At 49.7% G+C, this 18883-nt stretch overlaps 1 protein-coding gene across 5 annotated transcripts in view; it reads left to right on the top strand.

Annotated features, from left to right (window-relative positions):
- Positions 1–18740, top strand: part of SLC8A1 (solute carrier family 8 member A1) — a 128321-nt gene extending 109581 nt beyond the window's left edge. For all 5 annotated transcript variants that reach the window (XM_064647723.1, XM_064647727.1, XM_064647725.1 and 2 more), the window contains 2 exons: positions 2947–3222; positions 5796–18740. In XM_064647723.1, the coding sequence (XP_064503793.1) occupies positions 2947–3222; positions 5796–6172 (653 nt within the window). In that variant the 3' untranslated portion in view covers positions 6173–18740. The remainder of the gene's footprint in view (positions 1–2946; positions 3223–5795) is intronic.
- Positions 18741–18883: the final 143 nt, after the last annotated feature.

Below are 18883 nucleotides of genomic sequence, written 5' to 3' on the forward strand. Positions count from 1 at the left end.
TTTTCAATCTGTTTCATCATCTCTGTAAAGATTTAGGTCCATAACAGCCCTGCTGCCATGCAGCTTGGCAGGGGATTAAAATACCTGCTGCAAAATTATAGCACAGCACAGTGTATCCTGCCACTATCAGCGTTTGTGCATTGAGGAAAAACATAGGCCCATGTAGGCTTTCCAGGCTGGAAAACTTCACGACTACGCACAGGAATAGGTACTTATATCTGCCAAAACAATAACGCGATGCTGATGATTAGCTACTGCTTTTGTCATAGTGAGTTTGAAGCTTTGAAGCCAAGCAATGCATAATTTTTCATCAAGTTACGGTAGAGACATCAGCAAAAGTGCTTTGAAGACAAGCAATGTCTGCAAAGCTGCACCCCCACAAGATGCTGAGTAGAACTTTTCCCTGGCTGGTCATGGCTTTAATTGTAAACCTCCAAAGACGATGTCCATTTGGCCTCCTCCTTCCCAGGAAGGATCCCATGTCTTGTTTCCCTGGTTGACTTTTCACCTTTGTGATGAGGCAGAAAGCACTTGTTGTTGTGAGCAAGCAGCTCACCAGCAGCTTCCCCCATTAACTCTGTTGTGGCACAGAGCCACCATTTGAACACGGGGTTAGTTGATACCCACATGTTGGTACACAATATACAATCGTTTTATTCACCCCATGGGAGGCTTTATACATTTTGTTATTCCATCAGAGATCCACATTGTGGAGGAAGATGTGAAAGGAGGAATGTTCACCCTGCCCAGCAGCAGGGCAGGTAAAAGCAACACAATCTCATTCGGAATGCTGGCCTGATTAGCACTGGGAGCTGCTGGGAGAAGCTGCTTTTCCCAGGCACAGAGCCAACATCCCCTTAAACCCTTGGGACCTTGTCCCCTCGCCCACTGTAGTGGAGCAGAGCAGAGGCTCAGGTTTCACTGGGTGCTCTTGGCTACTCCGGGTCTTGGACCCTTTTCTCTGCTATTCTGAGGTGTCCTCCCTGGAAGCAGAGCCAGACTCACTCAAGCTGTCTGATGGGCATGGACCATATATTGAATCCTTCCATTGGTAAGGAGCTCCTTCCAACAGCCATGCAGGGAGATCTGTTAGTCCACATCCTTGGTGGGGAAAAAAAGTATCAAAGACAATAAAATATCACCAAACAGAGTACAATGGATGCCTTTAACACAATTTGCAGTGGCCTTGGAATCCCTGACGTTCATGACGTAGAAATGCATCCTTGTTCCTTAAGGGAAACAGGAAGGCTCCCTCTGACTTAGATGGAAGAGCGTCACCTCCCCTCCATGTCTGGGAGTGGTTCCAGTTGAGAGCAGGAGAGGTTTTTGTCTATCCCACCACACTGGCATTGTGCACTGTGCCAGGCTGGGGACACTCCACATTTGCCATGCAGGCTGCCCAGAGGACAGGCTGCCCAGCAGGCTCACGAGATGGCTCAGCAGAGCTGTGGGAGTCAGGCAGGAGGTCACCAGCCCCAATGGGCTCACTGGCAGGGTAAGCTCCACACAATGCAGGCTCCATGGATGCCGACTGGTTTTGGAGAGACAGGTGAGTTGCCAATGCCGGGAGCAGGGAAGGGAGAAACCAAGACACCTGCCTGGACCAACACCCTATGGTCCTGCCAGGACGAAGATGTACTGGGCCAGTGTAAGGGGAAAGGGCCAAGAAACCAGGGCAGGGGGTAAGGACAGTCCGATGTCTGCTGAACTCCTTCCCTGTGACCCACAGGAGGGCTTTTGGACAACAGCCTGCCTGCACATCCAGGGGCCATGGCTGTGAATGTGTAACTCCCTGAGAGCCTTTGGGGACATGCAGCAGCATTCCCCCACAGGGTCAAGAGCCCCTGGGACATCAGGCAGGATGGGCATGAGGACTCATCCCCAACTCCTCATCCATACTGGAGACCAGGTCTTGCAGGTGCCACGGGGACCACAGCCATGAGCAGGGGTGGGCTGGGAGGGGCTGAGTGCCCAGCACAGCACCAGGAGAGGCAGGGTCTGACCCACGCAATGTGCCTGGTGAGCAGAGGTAGAGCCGTGACTGCTGGCAGGCTCACACTGGGAAAATGACCCCTGCAAGGCATTAACAACAGATTGGTAAGAAGCGAAACACTGACATGGATCAGGGACAGAAAATAAAAAGAAGAAGGAAAATGCATTTTTGCTGTGACAGATGATGCCCCATAACTGGCTCATGACCTGGGGTGCTTGACAACTACCTGGAAAGGAGTGCAAATGGGAAAGTGCTTTTTTGTGCACTGGGAGTGCCCCCTGACCTGGGTCAGACCAGACATAGAGGAACGAGCAGACAGAGCTTATAGGGAGGCATGTGAAAGGGCAGGGAAATGCAACAGGGAAGGACAGTCAGCAGTGATGGGCTAGGGAGGTTCTAGGGCAGGCAAAAATCCATGGCTGGATCCCGGTTTACAGAAAAGGTAAGGTGAAGCACCAGAGCTAGCAGCTCATCAACCACCAAAACCAGCTGGCACTTGTGAAAGCAGATCAAAAGGTTCTTCCTTAGGGGAGTCTCCGTGAGGTACATGTTGCTTTCAGTGGGTTCACCTGCCCCAGTCAGCTCCAGCTGGCATGAGTTATTTCCCACATCTTCTGGGGAAAGGGCTCTTGAGTAGGGACTGAGGCCCAGGAAGCATCTGATGGTTAAACTCAGGCAGAGGTGCTGGCATGAGGCTCTGCATTTTCTGAAGTGCAGGTGGTTTTTTTAAACCACTGCCTTTGCAGGGAGTCTCTCTGTGCTGTGGGAAGGGGCATGGAAAGGTCATCGAGCCCCTCTGATGGTTGCCCAGAAAATAAGATACTTGAAAGTCAAGGCTTTCTAGGATCCAAATCCTGAGAGACAGCACTCTGTAGACTTCAGTATGCACAGGAGCTTTGCCCAACCTCCCCCAGAGTAGGCAAGTCTAATCAGGCACTGCTGGTTTTCTCCAGGGGAAGATGACGACGACGATGAATGTGGGGAGGAGAAGCTGCCCTCCTGCTTTGACTATGTGATGCACTTTCTGACCGTCTTCTGGAAGGTCCTTTTTGCCTTCGTGCCCCCGACAGACTACTGGAATGGCTGGGCCTGCTTTGTTGTCTCCATCCTCATGATTGGCCTCCTGACAGCTTTCATTGGTGACCTGGCATCCCACTTTGGCTGCACCATCGGCCTGAAGGACTCGGTCACCGCCGTCGTATTTGTCGCACTGGGGACATCGGTGCCAGGTAAGGACAACCACAGGGTTTGTTGTAAAGGCCCACCTCTGCCCAGTCCGGGTCTGGGTTTGGGCTGGGAAAGCTGTGCTCTGCAGGACCCTGAAGGACAGATTTGAGGTATGTGTGGAAGTTGTTTTTCAGCCTCAGATGAGCCAGGATAGAACCAGGATGTGGGTTCAGTCCCATGGAAAGTATTTCAAGGATCTTCATCTTGCAAAGACTGTGAAGTACCTACTGTGGGCAGCTGCATGGCATCCACTTTCAGAGTAGGAAGTTGATCTTTGATTCAAATGCTGCTGGTGTTGGCAGTCCTGCACTTTCTTTTTACGCATCTGCTGCTTTAACCTTGCTCCTGGGTGATTTAAGTGCTAGTCCATACCCAGGGTGCACTGCCCAGCACGGACACCTTTGTGTGAGACCACGTTCAGATGGATCAAGGTGAGGTTGCTGAGCTGGGGGAGCTGCTTGAAATGCAACTCGTGAAGCCCCTAGAAGGGGTCCCACAAATATTTGGCATGGTGTCTGATCAAATGGGCACTCAGACTCAGAAGGGAGCAGAGACTGAGGATTGACCAGGGAGAGGGAAAACCACAAGTTTTCATGCCTACACGCCACTCCCAATGCTTTCTGGCTTGCTGCAACCCAGCCTCCTTTTCCACTGGCTCAGCAAAGGGCTTCACTTAGGGATGAATTGGTGCACTGGAAGAGGATGGTTCCAGTGGCACAGTTGCTCTGGGAATTCCCATGTCAGCTTGTGTGAGAAAGCCTATGCCTTCCACTCACCTCTTCTATGGGCTGTGCTGGCCAGGCAGAGCCTGGTTCCTGGACTAGGGGCTCTAACCCAACCCAACCCCCCCTCATATCAGTCACACCTTCCCTCACCACCTTCAAACTTCCACTTACCAGCACTCAAATGCTCAGAGATCATGAAATTGTCCTAATGTTATCAAAGGCAAAAAGAAGAAGCAGCATAACCAAAAGGAAGAACAGATTTGGAGCAAGGCACCCAAATCTGAGAAGATTTGAGAAGAAGGAGCGTTTTTTAGACCTGTGGCAGTAGAGCTTTTAGGCAGGAGGTTTGCAGGGCTGCTTCACACCCTTGACAGTGAAAAATCCTCCCTCCTGCTTTTGTCGACAAAAGGTGGCATTTAAGAAGTTCTTTTTAGAATACATTCAGGTTCTCTTGTTTCAATTGGCTCCCAGACCTCTTGTGCTAGCTGGGTGCTAGTTGGGCTCCTCCACACCGGCTTTCCGGGAGACAGGCAGGCATCAGAGGGGTGTGCAGTGAAATCAAGACTGACAGGGACCTTCCCTACGTTGAAAACACTGCTCAGGCTTGTGGAAGTGCATGTAGTTTTTTCCACGCTCTGCCTGGCACTGGCAGTGTGTCCCATTCCTTCTCCCACACTGGCATATGGAGAGCCACAGAGGCATCAGTACTGCCCCACAACTCCGTTACTGCACCGTGACCAAGGCTGAGAACCAAGGGAAATACCTTTTCCTTTCCTTAGCAACCAGGTGCATTTCCATGGCAGCTGTGCTTTTTTATCTAAATAAAGCAGCCTTTTGATTTCTTTGCTGCAAATGAACCCTCTCTCTGTGCTTATATGTGCCCACATATGTTACATGGAATGGGATCTTTGTGCCAAACTGCACTTGGCCATCTCACCTTGGAGCCCCACTGGGAAGGAGTGGAAGGAAAATTCTGTAGAATTAAAACACATGAAATTTGACCTCACTGTTTTCTTTTTCTGAGACACACTTGGCTGCCTGTACCCAAGGTGATCTGGGAGTGCAGCTATGTCAGAGACTCATCTTCTCTTTGTTAGCTGAGAGTGCTCACCTGGAGGCTAGTCCCTCCTGCTGCTGCCTCCCCCTGCAGATCCAGAGTGGGTTTGGATGTAAAATCAGCACTTCCCTGTGGTGCAGAGCAACGTCATGCTGGTCTGCTTGACACAAGAGTTTCCATATAAAAGGTCAGCCAGGTTTTATCACTGATATTAAAGCCAGTGGAGCACCTGGGCAAGCATGCACCATTCTACATGGTTTTTCTTCCCAAGGGGTGAAAGATGACCTCTGGTTTACCAAAAGTGTCAAGGTCACTGGACTTCAGTGAGGCAAAAGATATCAGAAAAACATTAAAGCAAACTCAGAAATACAAAAAAAACTTCAGGGGACCTGAAGGATAGATACAAACCACTGTGGCTCCACAAAACTTTTCCAGCCTTTGCAGTTTTTTTGCAAGTGAACAAATTAGTGGATGTGGGAGAAGAGGCCAATGCAGTGTAGTGTTGTCTCTTGCTTGAAGAACTGCAGGACGTCTGAGGCCATACTGGGGGAAGCCTCCTATTTCTGAACATTGAGATTTCCCTCCTGTGCATTTCTAGACCCTGATTGTCACTCTGGCTCTGGCCAGTTGTGCTCTTCCTCAGGAGTGCCCACAGAATGGGTTGTACCCTATCCCCTTACCCATTATCTTCTTTCCCCAGGTGTTGCCATTGACATTTGTCCCCAGGCTGCCTGCTGCTCTCCCTCCTTACCTGGATGTTTCCTGAGGGTTTCTCTCTTCCTTTCCTTTGCAGACACATTTGCCAGCAAAGTAGCAGCAACACAGGACCAGTATGCAGACGCCTCCATCGGGAATGTCACCGGGAGCAATGCTGTGAACGTTTTCCTGGGAATTGGGGTAGCCTGGTCCATCGCAGCCATCTACCACGCGGCGCACGGACAAGCCTTCCAAGTCTCACCTGGCACGCTGGCCTTCTCCGTCACCCTCTTCACCATTTTTGCTTTTATCAGTGTGGGTGTGCTGCTCTACCGGCGGAGACCCGAGATTGGAGGTGAGCTGGGCGGGCCGCGGACTTCCAAGCTGCTCACATCCTCACTCTTTATCCTCCTCTGGCTCTTGTACATATTCTTCTCATCTCTGGAAGCCTACTGCCACATAAAGGGCTTCTAAAAGGACAATAAGAGATAGTAAATATATGTATATCTATATATATCTATATAGAGTGATATATAGGTATAGATATAGATATAATGCTGTGTATAATGAACAGAGAAAAAGAATAAAAGAGATTTGCCATGTTCACACACCTGCTGATGGAAAGCGGCTTTGGAGCATCCTTTGAACTAGGCAGGACCCCAAAGCCAGCAGGACCCCTCCCCAGGCAGTGGCCCAAGCCAGGAGCCAGGCAGCAGGGCCCTTTCTGCGACTCTACCAACAGGAGCAGCTGATGGCCACCGAGCCCCTTTCCACCGCTGACTCCCACCCACCAGCCACCTGGGAAGATGGATGTGAAGGTGACCGGGGTGCGTCGGTATGAGGAAGGCCAGGGTAGCTGGTGAGAAACAGAGCAGTGGGCAAGGGAAGGAGAAGAAAGCAAGGGTTCTGATCTCCAACCGCCATCCACCTGCCTTCGCCACTCGGGAACATCCCCTCTGGCCCTGTTGGAGAGAAGCAAGAGACCAAACTGAAGGCAAAGGGGAAACTGGGAGCTTTCTAAGGATAGAACACAAACCGTTTTCGTCATTGATTTGGGGTTGGTTTTTTTGTTTTGTTTTGGCGTGTGTACAACTAGCATTTCCCACCCACATGCCCCTCACCCTTCCCTCTCCATGCTTTGGGGATGCACAGCTGCAACCCTGTGTCCAGTGTCCTAAGCCGAGGCTGTGTGGGGCAGCGGGGCTTCCCTCCCGCTTCCTCCACCTCCTCGGGCATGCTGTCGTGGTACTTGTAACATTTGCATGAATGAAATGAAATCTATCTGTATATAGCAACCTATAGCGATAGTCCTTCCAACCATGTGGGTTGAGCATTGCAGATACAAGCGTTTTTCTTTTCACTGGGTTTTATTTATTTTTAGTTAGTTTGGTTTTGCCATAGGGTTTTTTGCTTGTTTGTTTGTTTCCTCTTAGCAGGGGGTAAAAGGATGGAAAGCTGTCCCCACTTATTGCTTGTTGCATGGGTCCGTGAGAAGCAATAACAGCCACGCAGATGTAGGTTTTGAGGGGAGGAAAACCCACACCCCAGAGACTGCAGACTCTACCTGCGTAGCTGGGGTCCTCTGACATGCTGAAGCCAGTGTGAAGGCTTCCACTATCCACACAAGGTTTTACACAAGGTCCCAGGGAGCCCGAGTGGGACGAGCAGTCCAAGGGGGACAAGCATGGCTGACTCCCAGCATCTCCCTGCTTCTGCCTTTATAGTCGGTGGCTGCCTCAAAACCCCTTGGTCCCCTGCTATTCCCTGTATCCCCAGAGGTCTGGTGACAGCCCCTGTTTCTGAGTGTTAAGCCATCAGGATCAGTCCCCAAAGCTGGTCCTTTCCCACAGCCATTTGGAGGCAGAGTAATTCAACATAAGGGCTGAAGGGCCATAAAGAGATCTCCCATTCTGCTGAGTGCAACCAGGAAGCATCTCCTATAGGAAAAGGCCACACTTTGCACTCTCTGAATCCAAAATTGTTTGGGAGGATGAGACAGGGAGGTGTAACTCAGCATCACCCCCCATGCTAGTAGTGCAGGTTGGGGTAGAGAGCCGAGCCAGGGAAGTGTGGGTATAGAGCTCCCCGGGGCACAGCAGAAAGGAGACATTGTGCACTGGTGTTGAGAGATGTCTTCTTACCCTATGCCCTTTGCCAGGCTTCCTCACATTCCGGCCAGGCAAACTCCCAGCCTGCATGTCCGTGGTGAGCTCTTCCCATTCAGCTGAAAACCATGTCTGATGCTTGTACCATAACCAGCTGGCTGGGAGTATTTGTACTCATTTTGAACTATCTGTGGAAATTTTAATGAATCTGCTGTAAGATTTTCTCTAGGAATATGAAGTTGTGGGGGTTTTTTTCTCGAGCCTTTTTTTTTCACTTTTGGTTGGGTTAGGGGTTTTTCTTTTTGTTTTTCATTGTTTTGGGGGAAGAATCAAACACAGGTGCAGGTTGTTCAGGTTTATGATTACCTTTATGTACAATGATTTCATTTTCATCTGTTTGGCTTCATTTTTTTAGTTTGTGTGTATTGCCCACCACTATAGGCAGTGAGCCCACTAATTGTGATGATCCTTATCAATGGTACACAATGCACAGAGAAATAAAGTTTGTAATGATTCCTGATGGACCCAGTACTGCTCCTGCATATTCTCTATGGAAAACCCTTCTCTCCCCTCCAGTTGTTTTCCCCTTTGTACCCATCTCTCCTTTACTCATTGGTTTGCCTTCACCGTGTTTCTGCCACTGACAGGGGTAGTGGTGCTTTGCACACTCTCTCCTGCCCCATCTCACACCTTTCCTCCTGCTCCATCTCCATGGTGCCTCAGGCTCGGTATGCTGCCATACAGCTGGGGCTCACAGTCCACTCCACCCTCAGGGGGATGCAGGAAACCACCCAGGGACAAAGCTGCAGTGCAACCCACCCTTCTGGGTTCAGGTGTTGCTCCTGTACTGGGTCCCTAGTCAGTGCTGGCTTGCCCTAGGCTTGAGGCCAGCCGTGCCTGTGCCCCCAGGGTACCTAGCAGCTCTTTCTGGTTGTGTCTTCTAGTTACTTGGAGTTGCTCATGCTGTTGCTACAGCCTCACAGTGGCTTGCTCTAGGTTAAGCCACGAGCTAATTGTAAGGGAGGATGCATTACCAGGGCAGGGTGCATGGGTGCCAAAGCAGATCTGAGACACCCCGTGAGGTCACCAAGTACATCGGGAGGTTGGGCTGCTCTCAACAGCTGCTTGACTGTGCCCCTGCCCAGGTGCCACGGGCCATTTCAGACCCAGCTCAGCCAGCACTGAGGAGGAGAAAAGTCTCCGCATGCCCGGGGATGTTGCTCCTCCCTGTGTTTCAGGCAGCCTCTGTCGAGTTGTCCCCAAATAAACCCTCCCCATGATGCCTGGGAGGTCCTGCTCTGACAGCTGAACTCAAACACCAGCTCAACCCAGGTCTGGAGATGGGTCCCAGGCAAGCACTGCCTTCATCCAGTGGGGCTCTCCTTGAGCCTCCTGGTGGGGTATGTGTGCTCCCAGGGTCCTGCCCATGCTCCTGACTGTCTGCCAAGCAAGGTCAGGATGGAGCCACACAGCCGGTCCAGATGGCACCAACAGCAGTGTCTGACTGTCAAACTCCAGGCTAGAAACGTGCCACCAGGCAAAAAGAGAAAGGGTAGGATGTGGCTGATTTTATTGCAGCATGACTATGTCTGTAGAGGCCCAGAGGCACTAGAATTCCCACTTGCCAGTGCAAGGGGATGTGTGGCAGAGCAAGTAACTAACACACCCTGGCAGCCAATGGATCTAACATGATCCCTGTGCTGCTCTCAGACGAATCTGGCCCTTCCCCACACCCTGTGCTGCTTTTGGCCAGCCATACTGCCATTTCGCTCTCCCTGTGGGTGCTCAGCACCCTCCCGGATGAGTGTGAGTCAAACTCCTACACTCCCCAGGCCAGAAGCGACCATGGCCAGTCACGTTTATGTGCTTTTCACAGGCAGTGGATTGTGAAAGCAAAGCAGCTCTTCTGACCCAGTAATTGCTTCTATTGAAAGGTGATGTTGGTATTTTGCTCTCATCATTTGCTTCTTCAGAATGAATTGTAGTCACTAAAGTAATTATCAAGCCAAATGGGACTTGTGTAGCCACTCAGGTTAACAGACAGTAAATAACTGTTTGCTCACAGAGCTTTCCAAAGGAAATGATGGAGCAGTGCTTGCTTAGGGCAAGGCTTAAATCACAGGGTAAACACCAGCCCTGTTTATGCAATTACTCCCTGCCAGCTGTGTGCTTTTTGGCATCTTCAACGAGGTTATGCACAGCGTGATGTGTGTGTGCCCAGCGCTCATGGAGGAGTTGTGGGTGAGCAGCAAGGGGAAGGACCGCTCCACTGAGCCCCAGACACCTGCCAGTATTCCCAAGGGTGCCATGCCTGCTCTTCTGCACCAGCCCTGTCTTTAAACCATACTCTCCGAAGGCAAAAGCAAACTGCCTTCCTCCAGAAGACACCTGCACTGCTGGGAGGCAGCAGGAGGAAGCACAGTCTCCAGCTCAGGCACGTCTTGCTGTTGTGCCTGCCTGCCGAGTGGGCCACAGCTCAGCTTCCCGGGTCCCCTGTCTCATGCCAGTGTTCTCCCATCTCCTCCTCGTTCCTGCCAGCCTCCCCACCCTCCCTCACAAGGGAAGGACGTGGAGCATCTCTGATAAAGGCCTGGGTTCAGAAATGTTGCCAGAAACAGCAGTTTAAACTCTTGGCCTCCATACATCTACCTGCCTTGTTTGCTCTCACTGCCTTTCATCACCCCACTAACCAAAGGAAAAGTTGCAGCACGGTCCAAAGTACATTCAGAGGCAGACCCCCAAATAACTCCACAGGCCACTGCAAAGCGCTTGGGGACAAGCAGAAGGAACACACCAGAGACAGCCCTAAGCATCTTGGAAAAACCACATTCCCAGCTCTTCAGGGGTCAGCAGGAGTGGAGGCAAATCCCAGCCACAAACTGAAAACATGAAAAAAGTGCAAAAAAAAATAAAAAGAGCTGCAAATCAGCAGTGTCACATGGCTGAGCCCACCCGAACTGCTACCTGTGCCAGGGCAGCACAGGAACCGCTCCCTCCAGAGATGTGAATCCCTCATCTCCAAACAAGGTGCCTGTCCATGTGTCACCCCTTTCCAGGCAGCCTGTGGTGCCCCTGGGATGAGGGACGATCACAAGAGTCATTTGTGCATCTTCTTCCCCGCTCTCATCGCTTCCTTAAACGACAAAAGGGAGAGGGGAGGCCTTGAGCCCGCTCTGGTCACAAGTCTGGCTGCAGTCTGTAAACTCATCACGCTATTTCTGCTATGGGCAGGGACTGGAGAACCAGAGCCCTTATGTTATTGTTACAGCTATTTTTAAATGCTTGGGTAAGAGTCAAGTGCAACAGTATTGGTGGCCATATTCATAACTCAGGAGGAGACTCAGCTACATTCCTGGAGGGACAGAGCTGGGCATAGCCAGAAAGCAATGGAGAGAGAGAAAAGAGGGAAAACAATGCTGGATGGTGTCATTCCAGGAGAAAGCCTTGAATTATTTTCTGTAGGCTTTGGCACTCAAGCCCATCTGGGGAAGCACGTTTGCAGAGCACCAGGGACCTTTCTGGCCTCTCTGAGTATGCAATGACCAACTACTGTGATGCTTATACACACGAGCTGCACAGCTGTAGAAAAGCCTGTTTATCTTGTAAAAAAATTGACTTGCATAGGAAAGCATCCAGAGACATCTGTATTCTTGCAAAAAGCACCAGGGGACAATAAATATAGTGAGATTCCTCACCTTTTATGGACTTGAGCCTTTCTGCTTTTGGAACTAGAGGTGCCAAGAGCCTCTTGCCAGTCAGCAACACCCCTCATGCAGAGGGAAGGAAAGCTGCAAGGGAAAGGGATCTGTCTGGCCAAACAGGAGCTGTTATCAGCAAAGACAGAAGCTTGCTGCTACTAGAAGGATTTTCTGCCTGTGGTATGCCCCTGAGAGCATCCAAGAAGTCTCCATAGGCTCTTGCTGTCCCTCTGGAGCATCTCAAGAACAACCAGCCCTGCCCTCTGAGTCCCAGTGTCCCCAGGGTGGTTTACCACCCTCTCCTGCAGGCTCTGCACCCTCCCTTGGCTCCTTCCCCCTTCCCAAATGAGGTTATGGATGCCAGGCTGTGGCTCCACTCACTAGAAGCATGGAAGAGGGCACTGGGGTGCAGACTGTTCCCAAAGCAGGTGCTGTGGAGCACTGCTGAGCGTGGTGGGGTGCCCAGCGTTGGAGGGCACAGGGAGGGTAGAAGTGCTGTGGGGTCCCACACAGATCTGGAAACCTTGTTTTAGGCATTGCCACAGCATGTCCCTCTGTCCCGGCTACCATGGGTATGGACATGCATCTTGATTTCCACACAGATACAGAAATCTGTGTACAAAAAAGCCTTTAGCTTTTTGGCTGCCTATGGGCACCAACCCCAGACAGTACTTTTATCTATTTGATTCAAAACAGCCCCGGGCCTGTTGTACTGCACTAGAAAAGCTTTCTGCCCCTCCCAGCACGCAGCCCCACGCCAGTTCAGGTAGCAATGGTGACCATTTGTGATGCTTCAGGAGCACATGCCACCTGATGCTGGGATCCTCCAGCACCTGTCTTGAGCCATCTCAAGGTCCCAAAATGACTGTCTATACACAGTGATAATCCAGCCTGGCCTTGCTTTGTGCTTGCCTGGCCTTGCTCTGTGCTTGCCTCCCCTGTAGAGTCTCTTCACATGCCATCTTCTTCCAGGTTCCCTGCAGAGAAGCAGTCTCTGTCCCTCCTGCCCCACAACTGGGGGCTTCCTGTGGTGAGACAAGTCTCCTTTCTCACTGGAACAAACAACAACACTTGTTAGCTCAGGCTTGCTGTCTGTGTTTCAGGACAAAGATTAACCATCCGATGTGGTGGACTTAAGCCCCTAAAAACCAAGGAGCAAGGCAAACTTCCATGCAGCAGAGGCAAAGCTCAGCGTGCTGAGCCCCTCCTGCTCATCACCCAGGCAGTGTTACAGCCACTACCCACAGGCACAGTTTCTATTGTACCACTGTCCTTCACTCATGAGTCTGTGGAAGATTAAACATTTTTTGCTGAATTTCCACCGTTGTCAAGTCCTACAGATGCTCCAGCTCCACCCCCCAACCCAACCCTGCCTTTATGTTCCAGAACAAACTAATTGCTTTGACTGGAGTTTCAAGACTTTCCCGCCCCTGCTTAAAATGGGCACAGCTTAAGTAGAGCAAATTGCAATGGCTTGGGATGTTTATCCACTCTTAGAGCTCCTAAACCCTTGCAGGACACAGAAGACTGGCACAGAGCTCTCTCCCTGCACCTCCTGACCTCTTTGTTGAGGTGGGATTTATTTCCTCTCCTTTACTTCTGACTCAGAAGAGACTCTTTATAGATGACAGCAGAGTGAGACCTGCATACAGTTCAGCCTTGTTGCTCTGTTTTCTTGACAGAAATTGCCATAGCAGTCCATGGCACTGTCATCCCCAGAAGTATGTGCCCCTCTACCCCAGCCCACAGGCTCCTCACTTACAGAAATTTGAGATTCTGGCAGATGAGCTTCTTTTTGGAGATACTTCAAAATGAGGAGAGTTTCTGAGTCACTGTAAAATTGCTGTGCTGGCACAGGATAGATTGCATCCTGGTTGTGCAAATGTGTCCCAGGTTGCTAACAAGCTTATTTGGGAACATTAATGAAAGCATTTGCAAACTAGTGGCTTTGCGACTCCCAGGGATGTAGCGAACTGTGCAACTGGATTTCCCCTTGCTCTGTGTAATGCTGAGATGTTTCCCTTGCCTCTTGCCTTCAGCTATAGCCCTGTACATTGCCCTGGCCTTTCCTTGCAATAAGAGCTGACATTAGGTACCCCTTGGCTGAACTCCCCCTGTACAAATGAGAATGAACCGATGCCTGTTGTGTCTTCATTCGTTTGCCCCATGTTGCTTCCTTCATCTTCCGAGCTCTTGAGAAAAACATGCTCATGCAGGGAGCCTTGCAGGAGACCTGCTTGTCTTGCTCTTAATCAGGAAGCATGCACTTCTTTCAGCAGCTCAAGAGAGCAATAGATGGCAATAATACCTCTTACATTACAGTCACTATGTTAGCAAGGAAGAAAATGTTATTTATTTTTTCCCTGACAACATTTGTCCTACTTCTTTTTTCCATAATGCATTAAGCATTAGGAGGCACAGCTCTGCACGTAGTCCAGCTCTCAAGACTACCTGTCGAGGACATTGTTCAGCAATCCAGCACAGTTTTATTTGTGGATGAAAGGCAGAAGTTGGTGAATTCTCCTACAATTCCTAGCTGGAAGAACAGAGACATGCTAGTAAAACCCGCAAAATGCAGAGTTTGGTAAATTGCAGCCCTCTGTATCCTGGGTCTCTGTGCCAAGGAGACCTGGCATGAGGTTGTAAAATCCAAACCATGAACTTCCTGAAGACCACTCAGCAGTGATGGGCATCTTTACACCTACTGCTGTCCCTCAGCTACTTGGAGAGGTCTCTGGTATACCTGGTGTTCACCAGGTGTGAACATCACCACTAATAAAGAGAGAAGAGGACACAGAGGATACCACATTCTACCTACCTTCCACCCCAAAAACAAGCCCCTGGGATATTCCCTGCAAAAAGCAGTCAGACTGCCAGGAGCAAAGCAGTCACCGGGAAACGTCACACATCTCAAAGGCAGCAGGTTCCCCACGGTACTCTCTCTCTGCTGCTCCCCACATCACTGCCGTGAGGGAAGAGCCACTCACAGCCCAGCACCCTGCAGGCAGAGCCAGAAGAGAGACCTGAGCTCCCCATGCTTGTTCATGGGAGCATCAGCCCTGGTTTCAGCCAGGGAGGCCTGCAGGGAGTGGCCATGATATTTTGAAGGAGAGCAAGATGAGATGGGAATTAGTAAAAAAATTACAGTAGTGGTAATTTAGATCCATTACTAATTTTCTGCATTAATGAAGAGACCCAATTATCTCAATGCTTGAGTGACCACTCCAGTTCTCAAAAGTCATTTCTGCACACTTGAACAACTGCTCCTCCCTCTAGAGTAAAAATCAGGCTATTGTTGTGAGCCTGGAGAGAACATGGAAACACATCTTTCCTGGCAGAGATGTAATCCATGTCAGAAGCTTCTTCCACTGTCCCACTCAGGAGTGGAGGGATGCTCGGGCAGGGAGCTGGCAGCTGCCTGCACAGCCTGTCCCAGGGTTGCTGTACGCTCCCCATGGTTGAGGCAGCAAGGATCCCCTGGAACAGCAGGATGCAAGAGAGAAAGAGCTCGAAATGGCTCTCTGGGCCTAAGAAGTGAGGGGAAGAGCTGGTGGCTGGATGCATCCCATGAGGCAAGGCAGGCAGCAGGCAAGTGTCCCTGCAGCACAGGTGACTCCCCCCAAAAGGCACCACATGCCAGGGTGGGGATGGCACTGCCAGGGCAAGTTGTCTTCTGGTATTTTGGATGTGCTGGAGCACATCAGTGACGTGCTCCAGATATAATGGCTCTAGCTTTCCTGCTCCCCTCTGACAGCCACCACTGTCCCCCTGCTCAGCAGCCTAAGGGGAGCTCCCCATCACCACAGGAGCAGCGCGGGGGAGGCAGGCGGGGAGGAGGCTGCAACCACCCTTCCTGACGTACCCAAAGCACCAGTCAGCCCAGCCACAGTCATCCTGTGTTACCCATCATCCTGTGTGTCCTCCACCTCACAGCCACAGGGCACTCTAGGGCAGACAGACATCTTGTGCAAACCTTGACAGAGAGAGAGAGAGAGAGAGAGAGAGGGGGGGGGGGGGGGGGGGGAAGATCTCTGACAGCCCAGTTGGCCCCCTGGTCCCCCCGCCAGGGACAGGGCAGGCAGACCCCAGCTGGACAGAGCCAATTTTTTTCAAAGCAGGGCTGAGAGTTTGCAGAAGAACTGGTTTGCCTGGTGACAGGAACCAGAGCACTGGTCATAAATTCAACTCCTCCTTCCTTCTGCCACCTGTGCCGTGCTTGGTGCCACGAGCTAACACTGCCCCAGCAATGCAGAGCCCCTGTGCTGGTGGGTCAAAGCTGGGTCACCCATGGGCTCAGCAGCTGGAGCCTCCCAATCTCTCTGTCTCTGTCATAGTTCCTCACAAATTCAATGGCACAATGCAGCTACACTATATGAAAAGCCATAATATTTGTTGGTATGACTCTTTTATTACTGTCAATTTATATATATATTTGTTGATAAAAGAAGTCATCTTGGGAGACACTTCTAGTCTACTGGGAAATAATTGTCCGATGTTGTATATTCTGTACATGCTGTATAAACAAAGCGAAACATTTAAATCTAAGTGTTTGATGGACTCGGTGGCATGTGCTGCAGGGGGAGATTGGGACCAGGCAAGCCCCCTTCTTGGGCCACCATGGCTCAGGCTTGGGGTTCCTGGCAGAGTCACCATCCTGCTGGGGTCCTGGAGACAGTCTGGGGCAGGATCTGGCCACGGTGCAAGGGCGAAGCCTGCAGCTCCCTCGGTGCTTTTTCCCATGCAAAGGTGAAAGGAGGCAACTCTGCGAGTGGAAGCTGCCGCACTTGAGCTCCCTCCTGGGGCACAGCACAGGACCGGGGAACGGCTTGGTTTGTCAGGAACTCTCAGCGCAGCGAGCCCGGTGTCACCCACCTGCTCCCCAGTTCTCCTGCCCAGGGAGGACACCCTTCAGCCACCACCCAGCACGACATCTCTAAGCCTTAGGGGTCAGAGAGAGACGATTCCCCATGGGAAGATGGCTGGTGATGGCAGAGACTGGCTCTGAGCATCCAGCTCCTCCAACTCCTTCCCACGCTAATCCCGTGCCACGGCGCCAGCCACCCTCCCTGGTGTGTTTTACAGCAGCCACGAGCTGTGATCTTCTAACCTGACACACGCTGTTAGAAAACCTGTTTCATATTTTCCGTGGTATCAATCTACAACTTTTGAAATTATTGGACACAGTCGTGGTAGCCTAAAAGTTGTGCTGAGCTCATATATTTTTATATTTGTGGTGTTTTCCTATTAATAGAGAGTAGTGAACCAGTAACCCTATAGCTGAAAGTGATCTATTCAAAATAAATATATGACTGCAGAAAATATTTGTAAAAATAATTTATTTGAAATATTCTGCCAAAGATAGCTCTCTAATGATCTGTAAAATGTCGTTTCTCTCTTTTTGCTCTGAATGTCATTGTGAAAGGACCTTTCTCCCCACATCTTTTGAAGATTTTTTTTTTTTTTTGTATCTTTAAGGGCAAAGAAATATGCCAATGATTTTTTTACTAGAGCAGTAAATAGAGTAGTAGGGAGGCACAAGACAACTTTGTAAAGGTGATAAAAAAGATCCATAACAATCACACTGAAAATCCAGCTTCTCCATAGTTACTCTGGTTGACAGATGGGTTTTGAAGCCTGGGACAGTTGTCCAGCAGGAAGGTCTTGGTGGCTGCTGCTGCTGTGGCTGCTGTGTAGATTACCTGAAGGAGAGAAATCTCTCTAGAATCCATTTGCAGGCTTGGGGCATTTGGATTCCCTCACATCCAGACTTCAGCTTCTTCATTATTTATGGGCTTTATATCCTTATTGGCCCTCAATAGGCCTTGTGGCACATGGGGAACCCTCACCCAAGGCTTCAGACTGACAAAGTCTGGCCCCTTCCAAAGCCTGGCATCTGCAAGCAGCCCTGAACCAGTAGCAGAAGTAATCCTGCTGACGCCCAGATCTGTCCCCTTCCTTACATGAGGATGGGACAAGGGAGACCCAGCCACCACGGGACATGACACCTTAGCAAGAGGATCTGTCCCTGCAGGTATCCAGTTAAAACAGAGGGATGTACAGCCCTTCACCAGGGAGAAGCTGCCTAGATTAGTCTTTTCAGAAATTACTAATTTTTTTTATTATAGGGAAAAATCTTCTTTCCCTTCTTCATTTCTTCCTTTTGAAAGAACTTTTCAGTACTAGAAAAAGCCTTCATTACCTTATGTGATCCCCAAGTCTGTTGCAGTGGAAATACATCCTCAGCCACATTAGGCACCACCATATCAAAGAGATTTTTGGCTCAGATTTTTTTTGTTTCTGAGCAGATTTACAGTTTCTCGAATGTCTTGGTCACAAAGGTCTGGAGGAATTAGTTGGTAATAAAGGAATGAAAGGCCCATTCCAGTGAATGTGTTTCCACATGCAATTCAACTTCTGACTCCCCAAAGGTCAGGCACGTGTGTAAGTGCTTTATTGGGCAGGTGCCCAGAATCAGAGATGGGAAAAGCAGTTTCCAAGCCATGGGGTGCATATGGGTGTGATGGGAGCACTGCTGTCCATCAGGTGTGGGTGGCACACTCTGCAGCAGTGGAATCCACGTGCCAGTGAATCTTTGTTCCTCTGTGCAAGGAACTCTCTGAATCCGGGGTTGTGCAGCTGCTGCATCACGGAGAAATGTGAGCAAGCCAGGGAAGACAATAGTGAGAAGAATTGGGTTTCTGATCACTGTGCATTTTGTTAATTAGTGAATTCAAATAGTTTTATTTTTACCAAAAACAGATAATCTTTATTCCAGTAAAGACAACTGTTGACTTGAGATATATATATAAATATATATATATAATTTGAATGGTTTATATCCTGTTGCTCTAACTACATAAAATGAAAACATGTTGCAAGTTGTGTCATTCCAATATACAAAATAAATTACTTTTCCCTGCATGCTGCCTGGGTATGTTGTGATTTGAATTAAGAGTTATATTTGAATTGCCTTATTCAAGAGGTTGTATGTTACCTAACTGGGGAATGACCTGGCACTGTTCATCACATTACATTTGTACTTGATGCTGTGTTATGTCAAATTCAGATGAGTTGTCTGTCATCTATGTATTTCGTGGGAGACCTTTTATCTTGTTAAACTGTGATATGTAAACCTTCATTGCCTGAAATAGTCACAGTTGTATAAATCAGTGTCTTCAGCTGTTTTCCTAATTTTATCACAATTCCTAACACAAAATATAGATGTTTGTAAATTCTCCATTCATTTTGTCTATTTTTATGTATGAGGCTTTTTTTTTATCTGGCAAAGCAGTAAGATAAGGCGGCTTCCCCAGAATTTTTCAATCAAGACTCAGTTACATTTTTATCCCTCGGCAAGAGGCAACAACCAATTTTCAGCAGCT

Source organism: Pseudopipra pipra, chromosome 3 (assembly GCF_036250125.1).
Source record: "Pseudopipra pipra isolate bDixPip1 chromosome 3, bDixPip1.hap1, whole genome shotgun sequence".
Classification (NCBI taxonomy): Eukaryota; Metazoa; Chordata; class Aves; order Passeriformes; family Pipridae; genus Pseudopipra; species Pseudopipra pipra.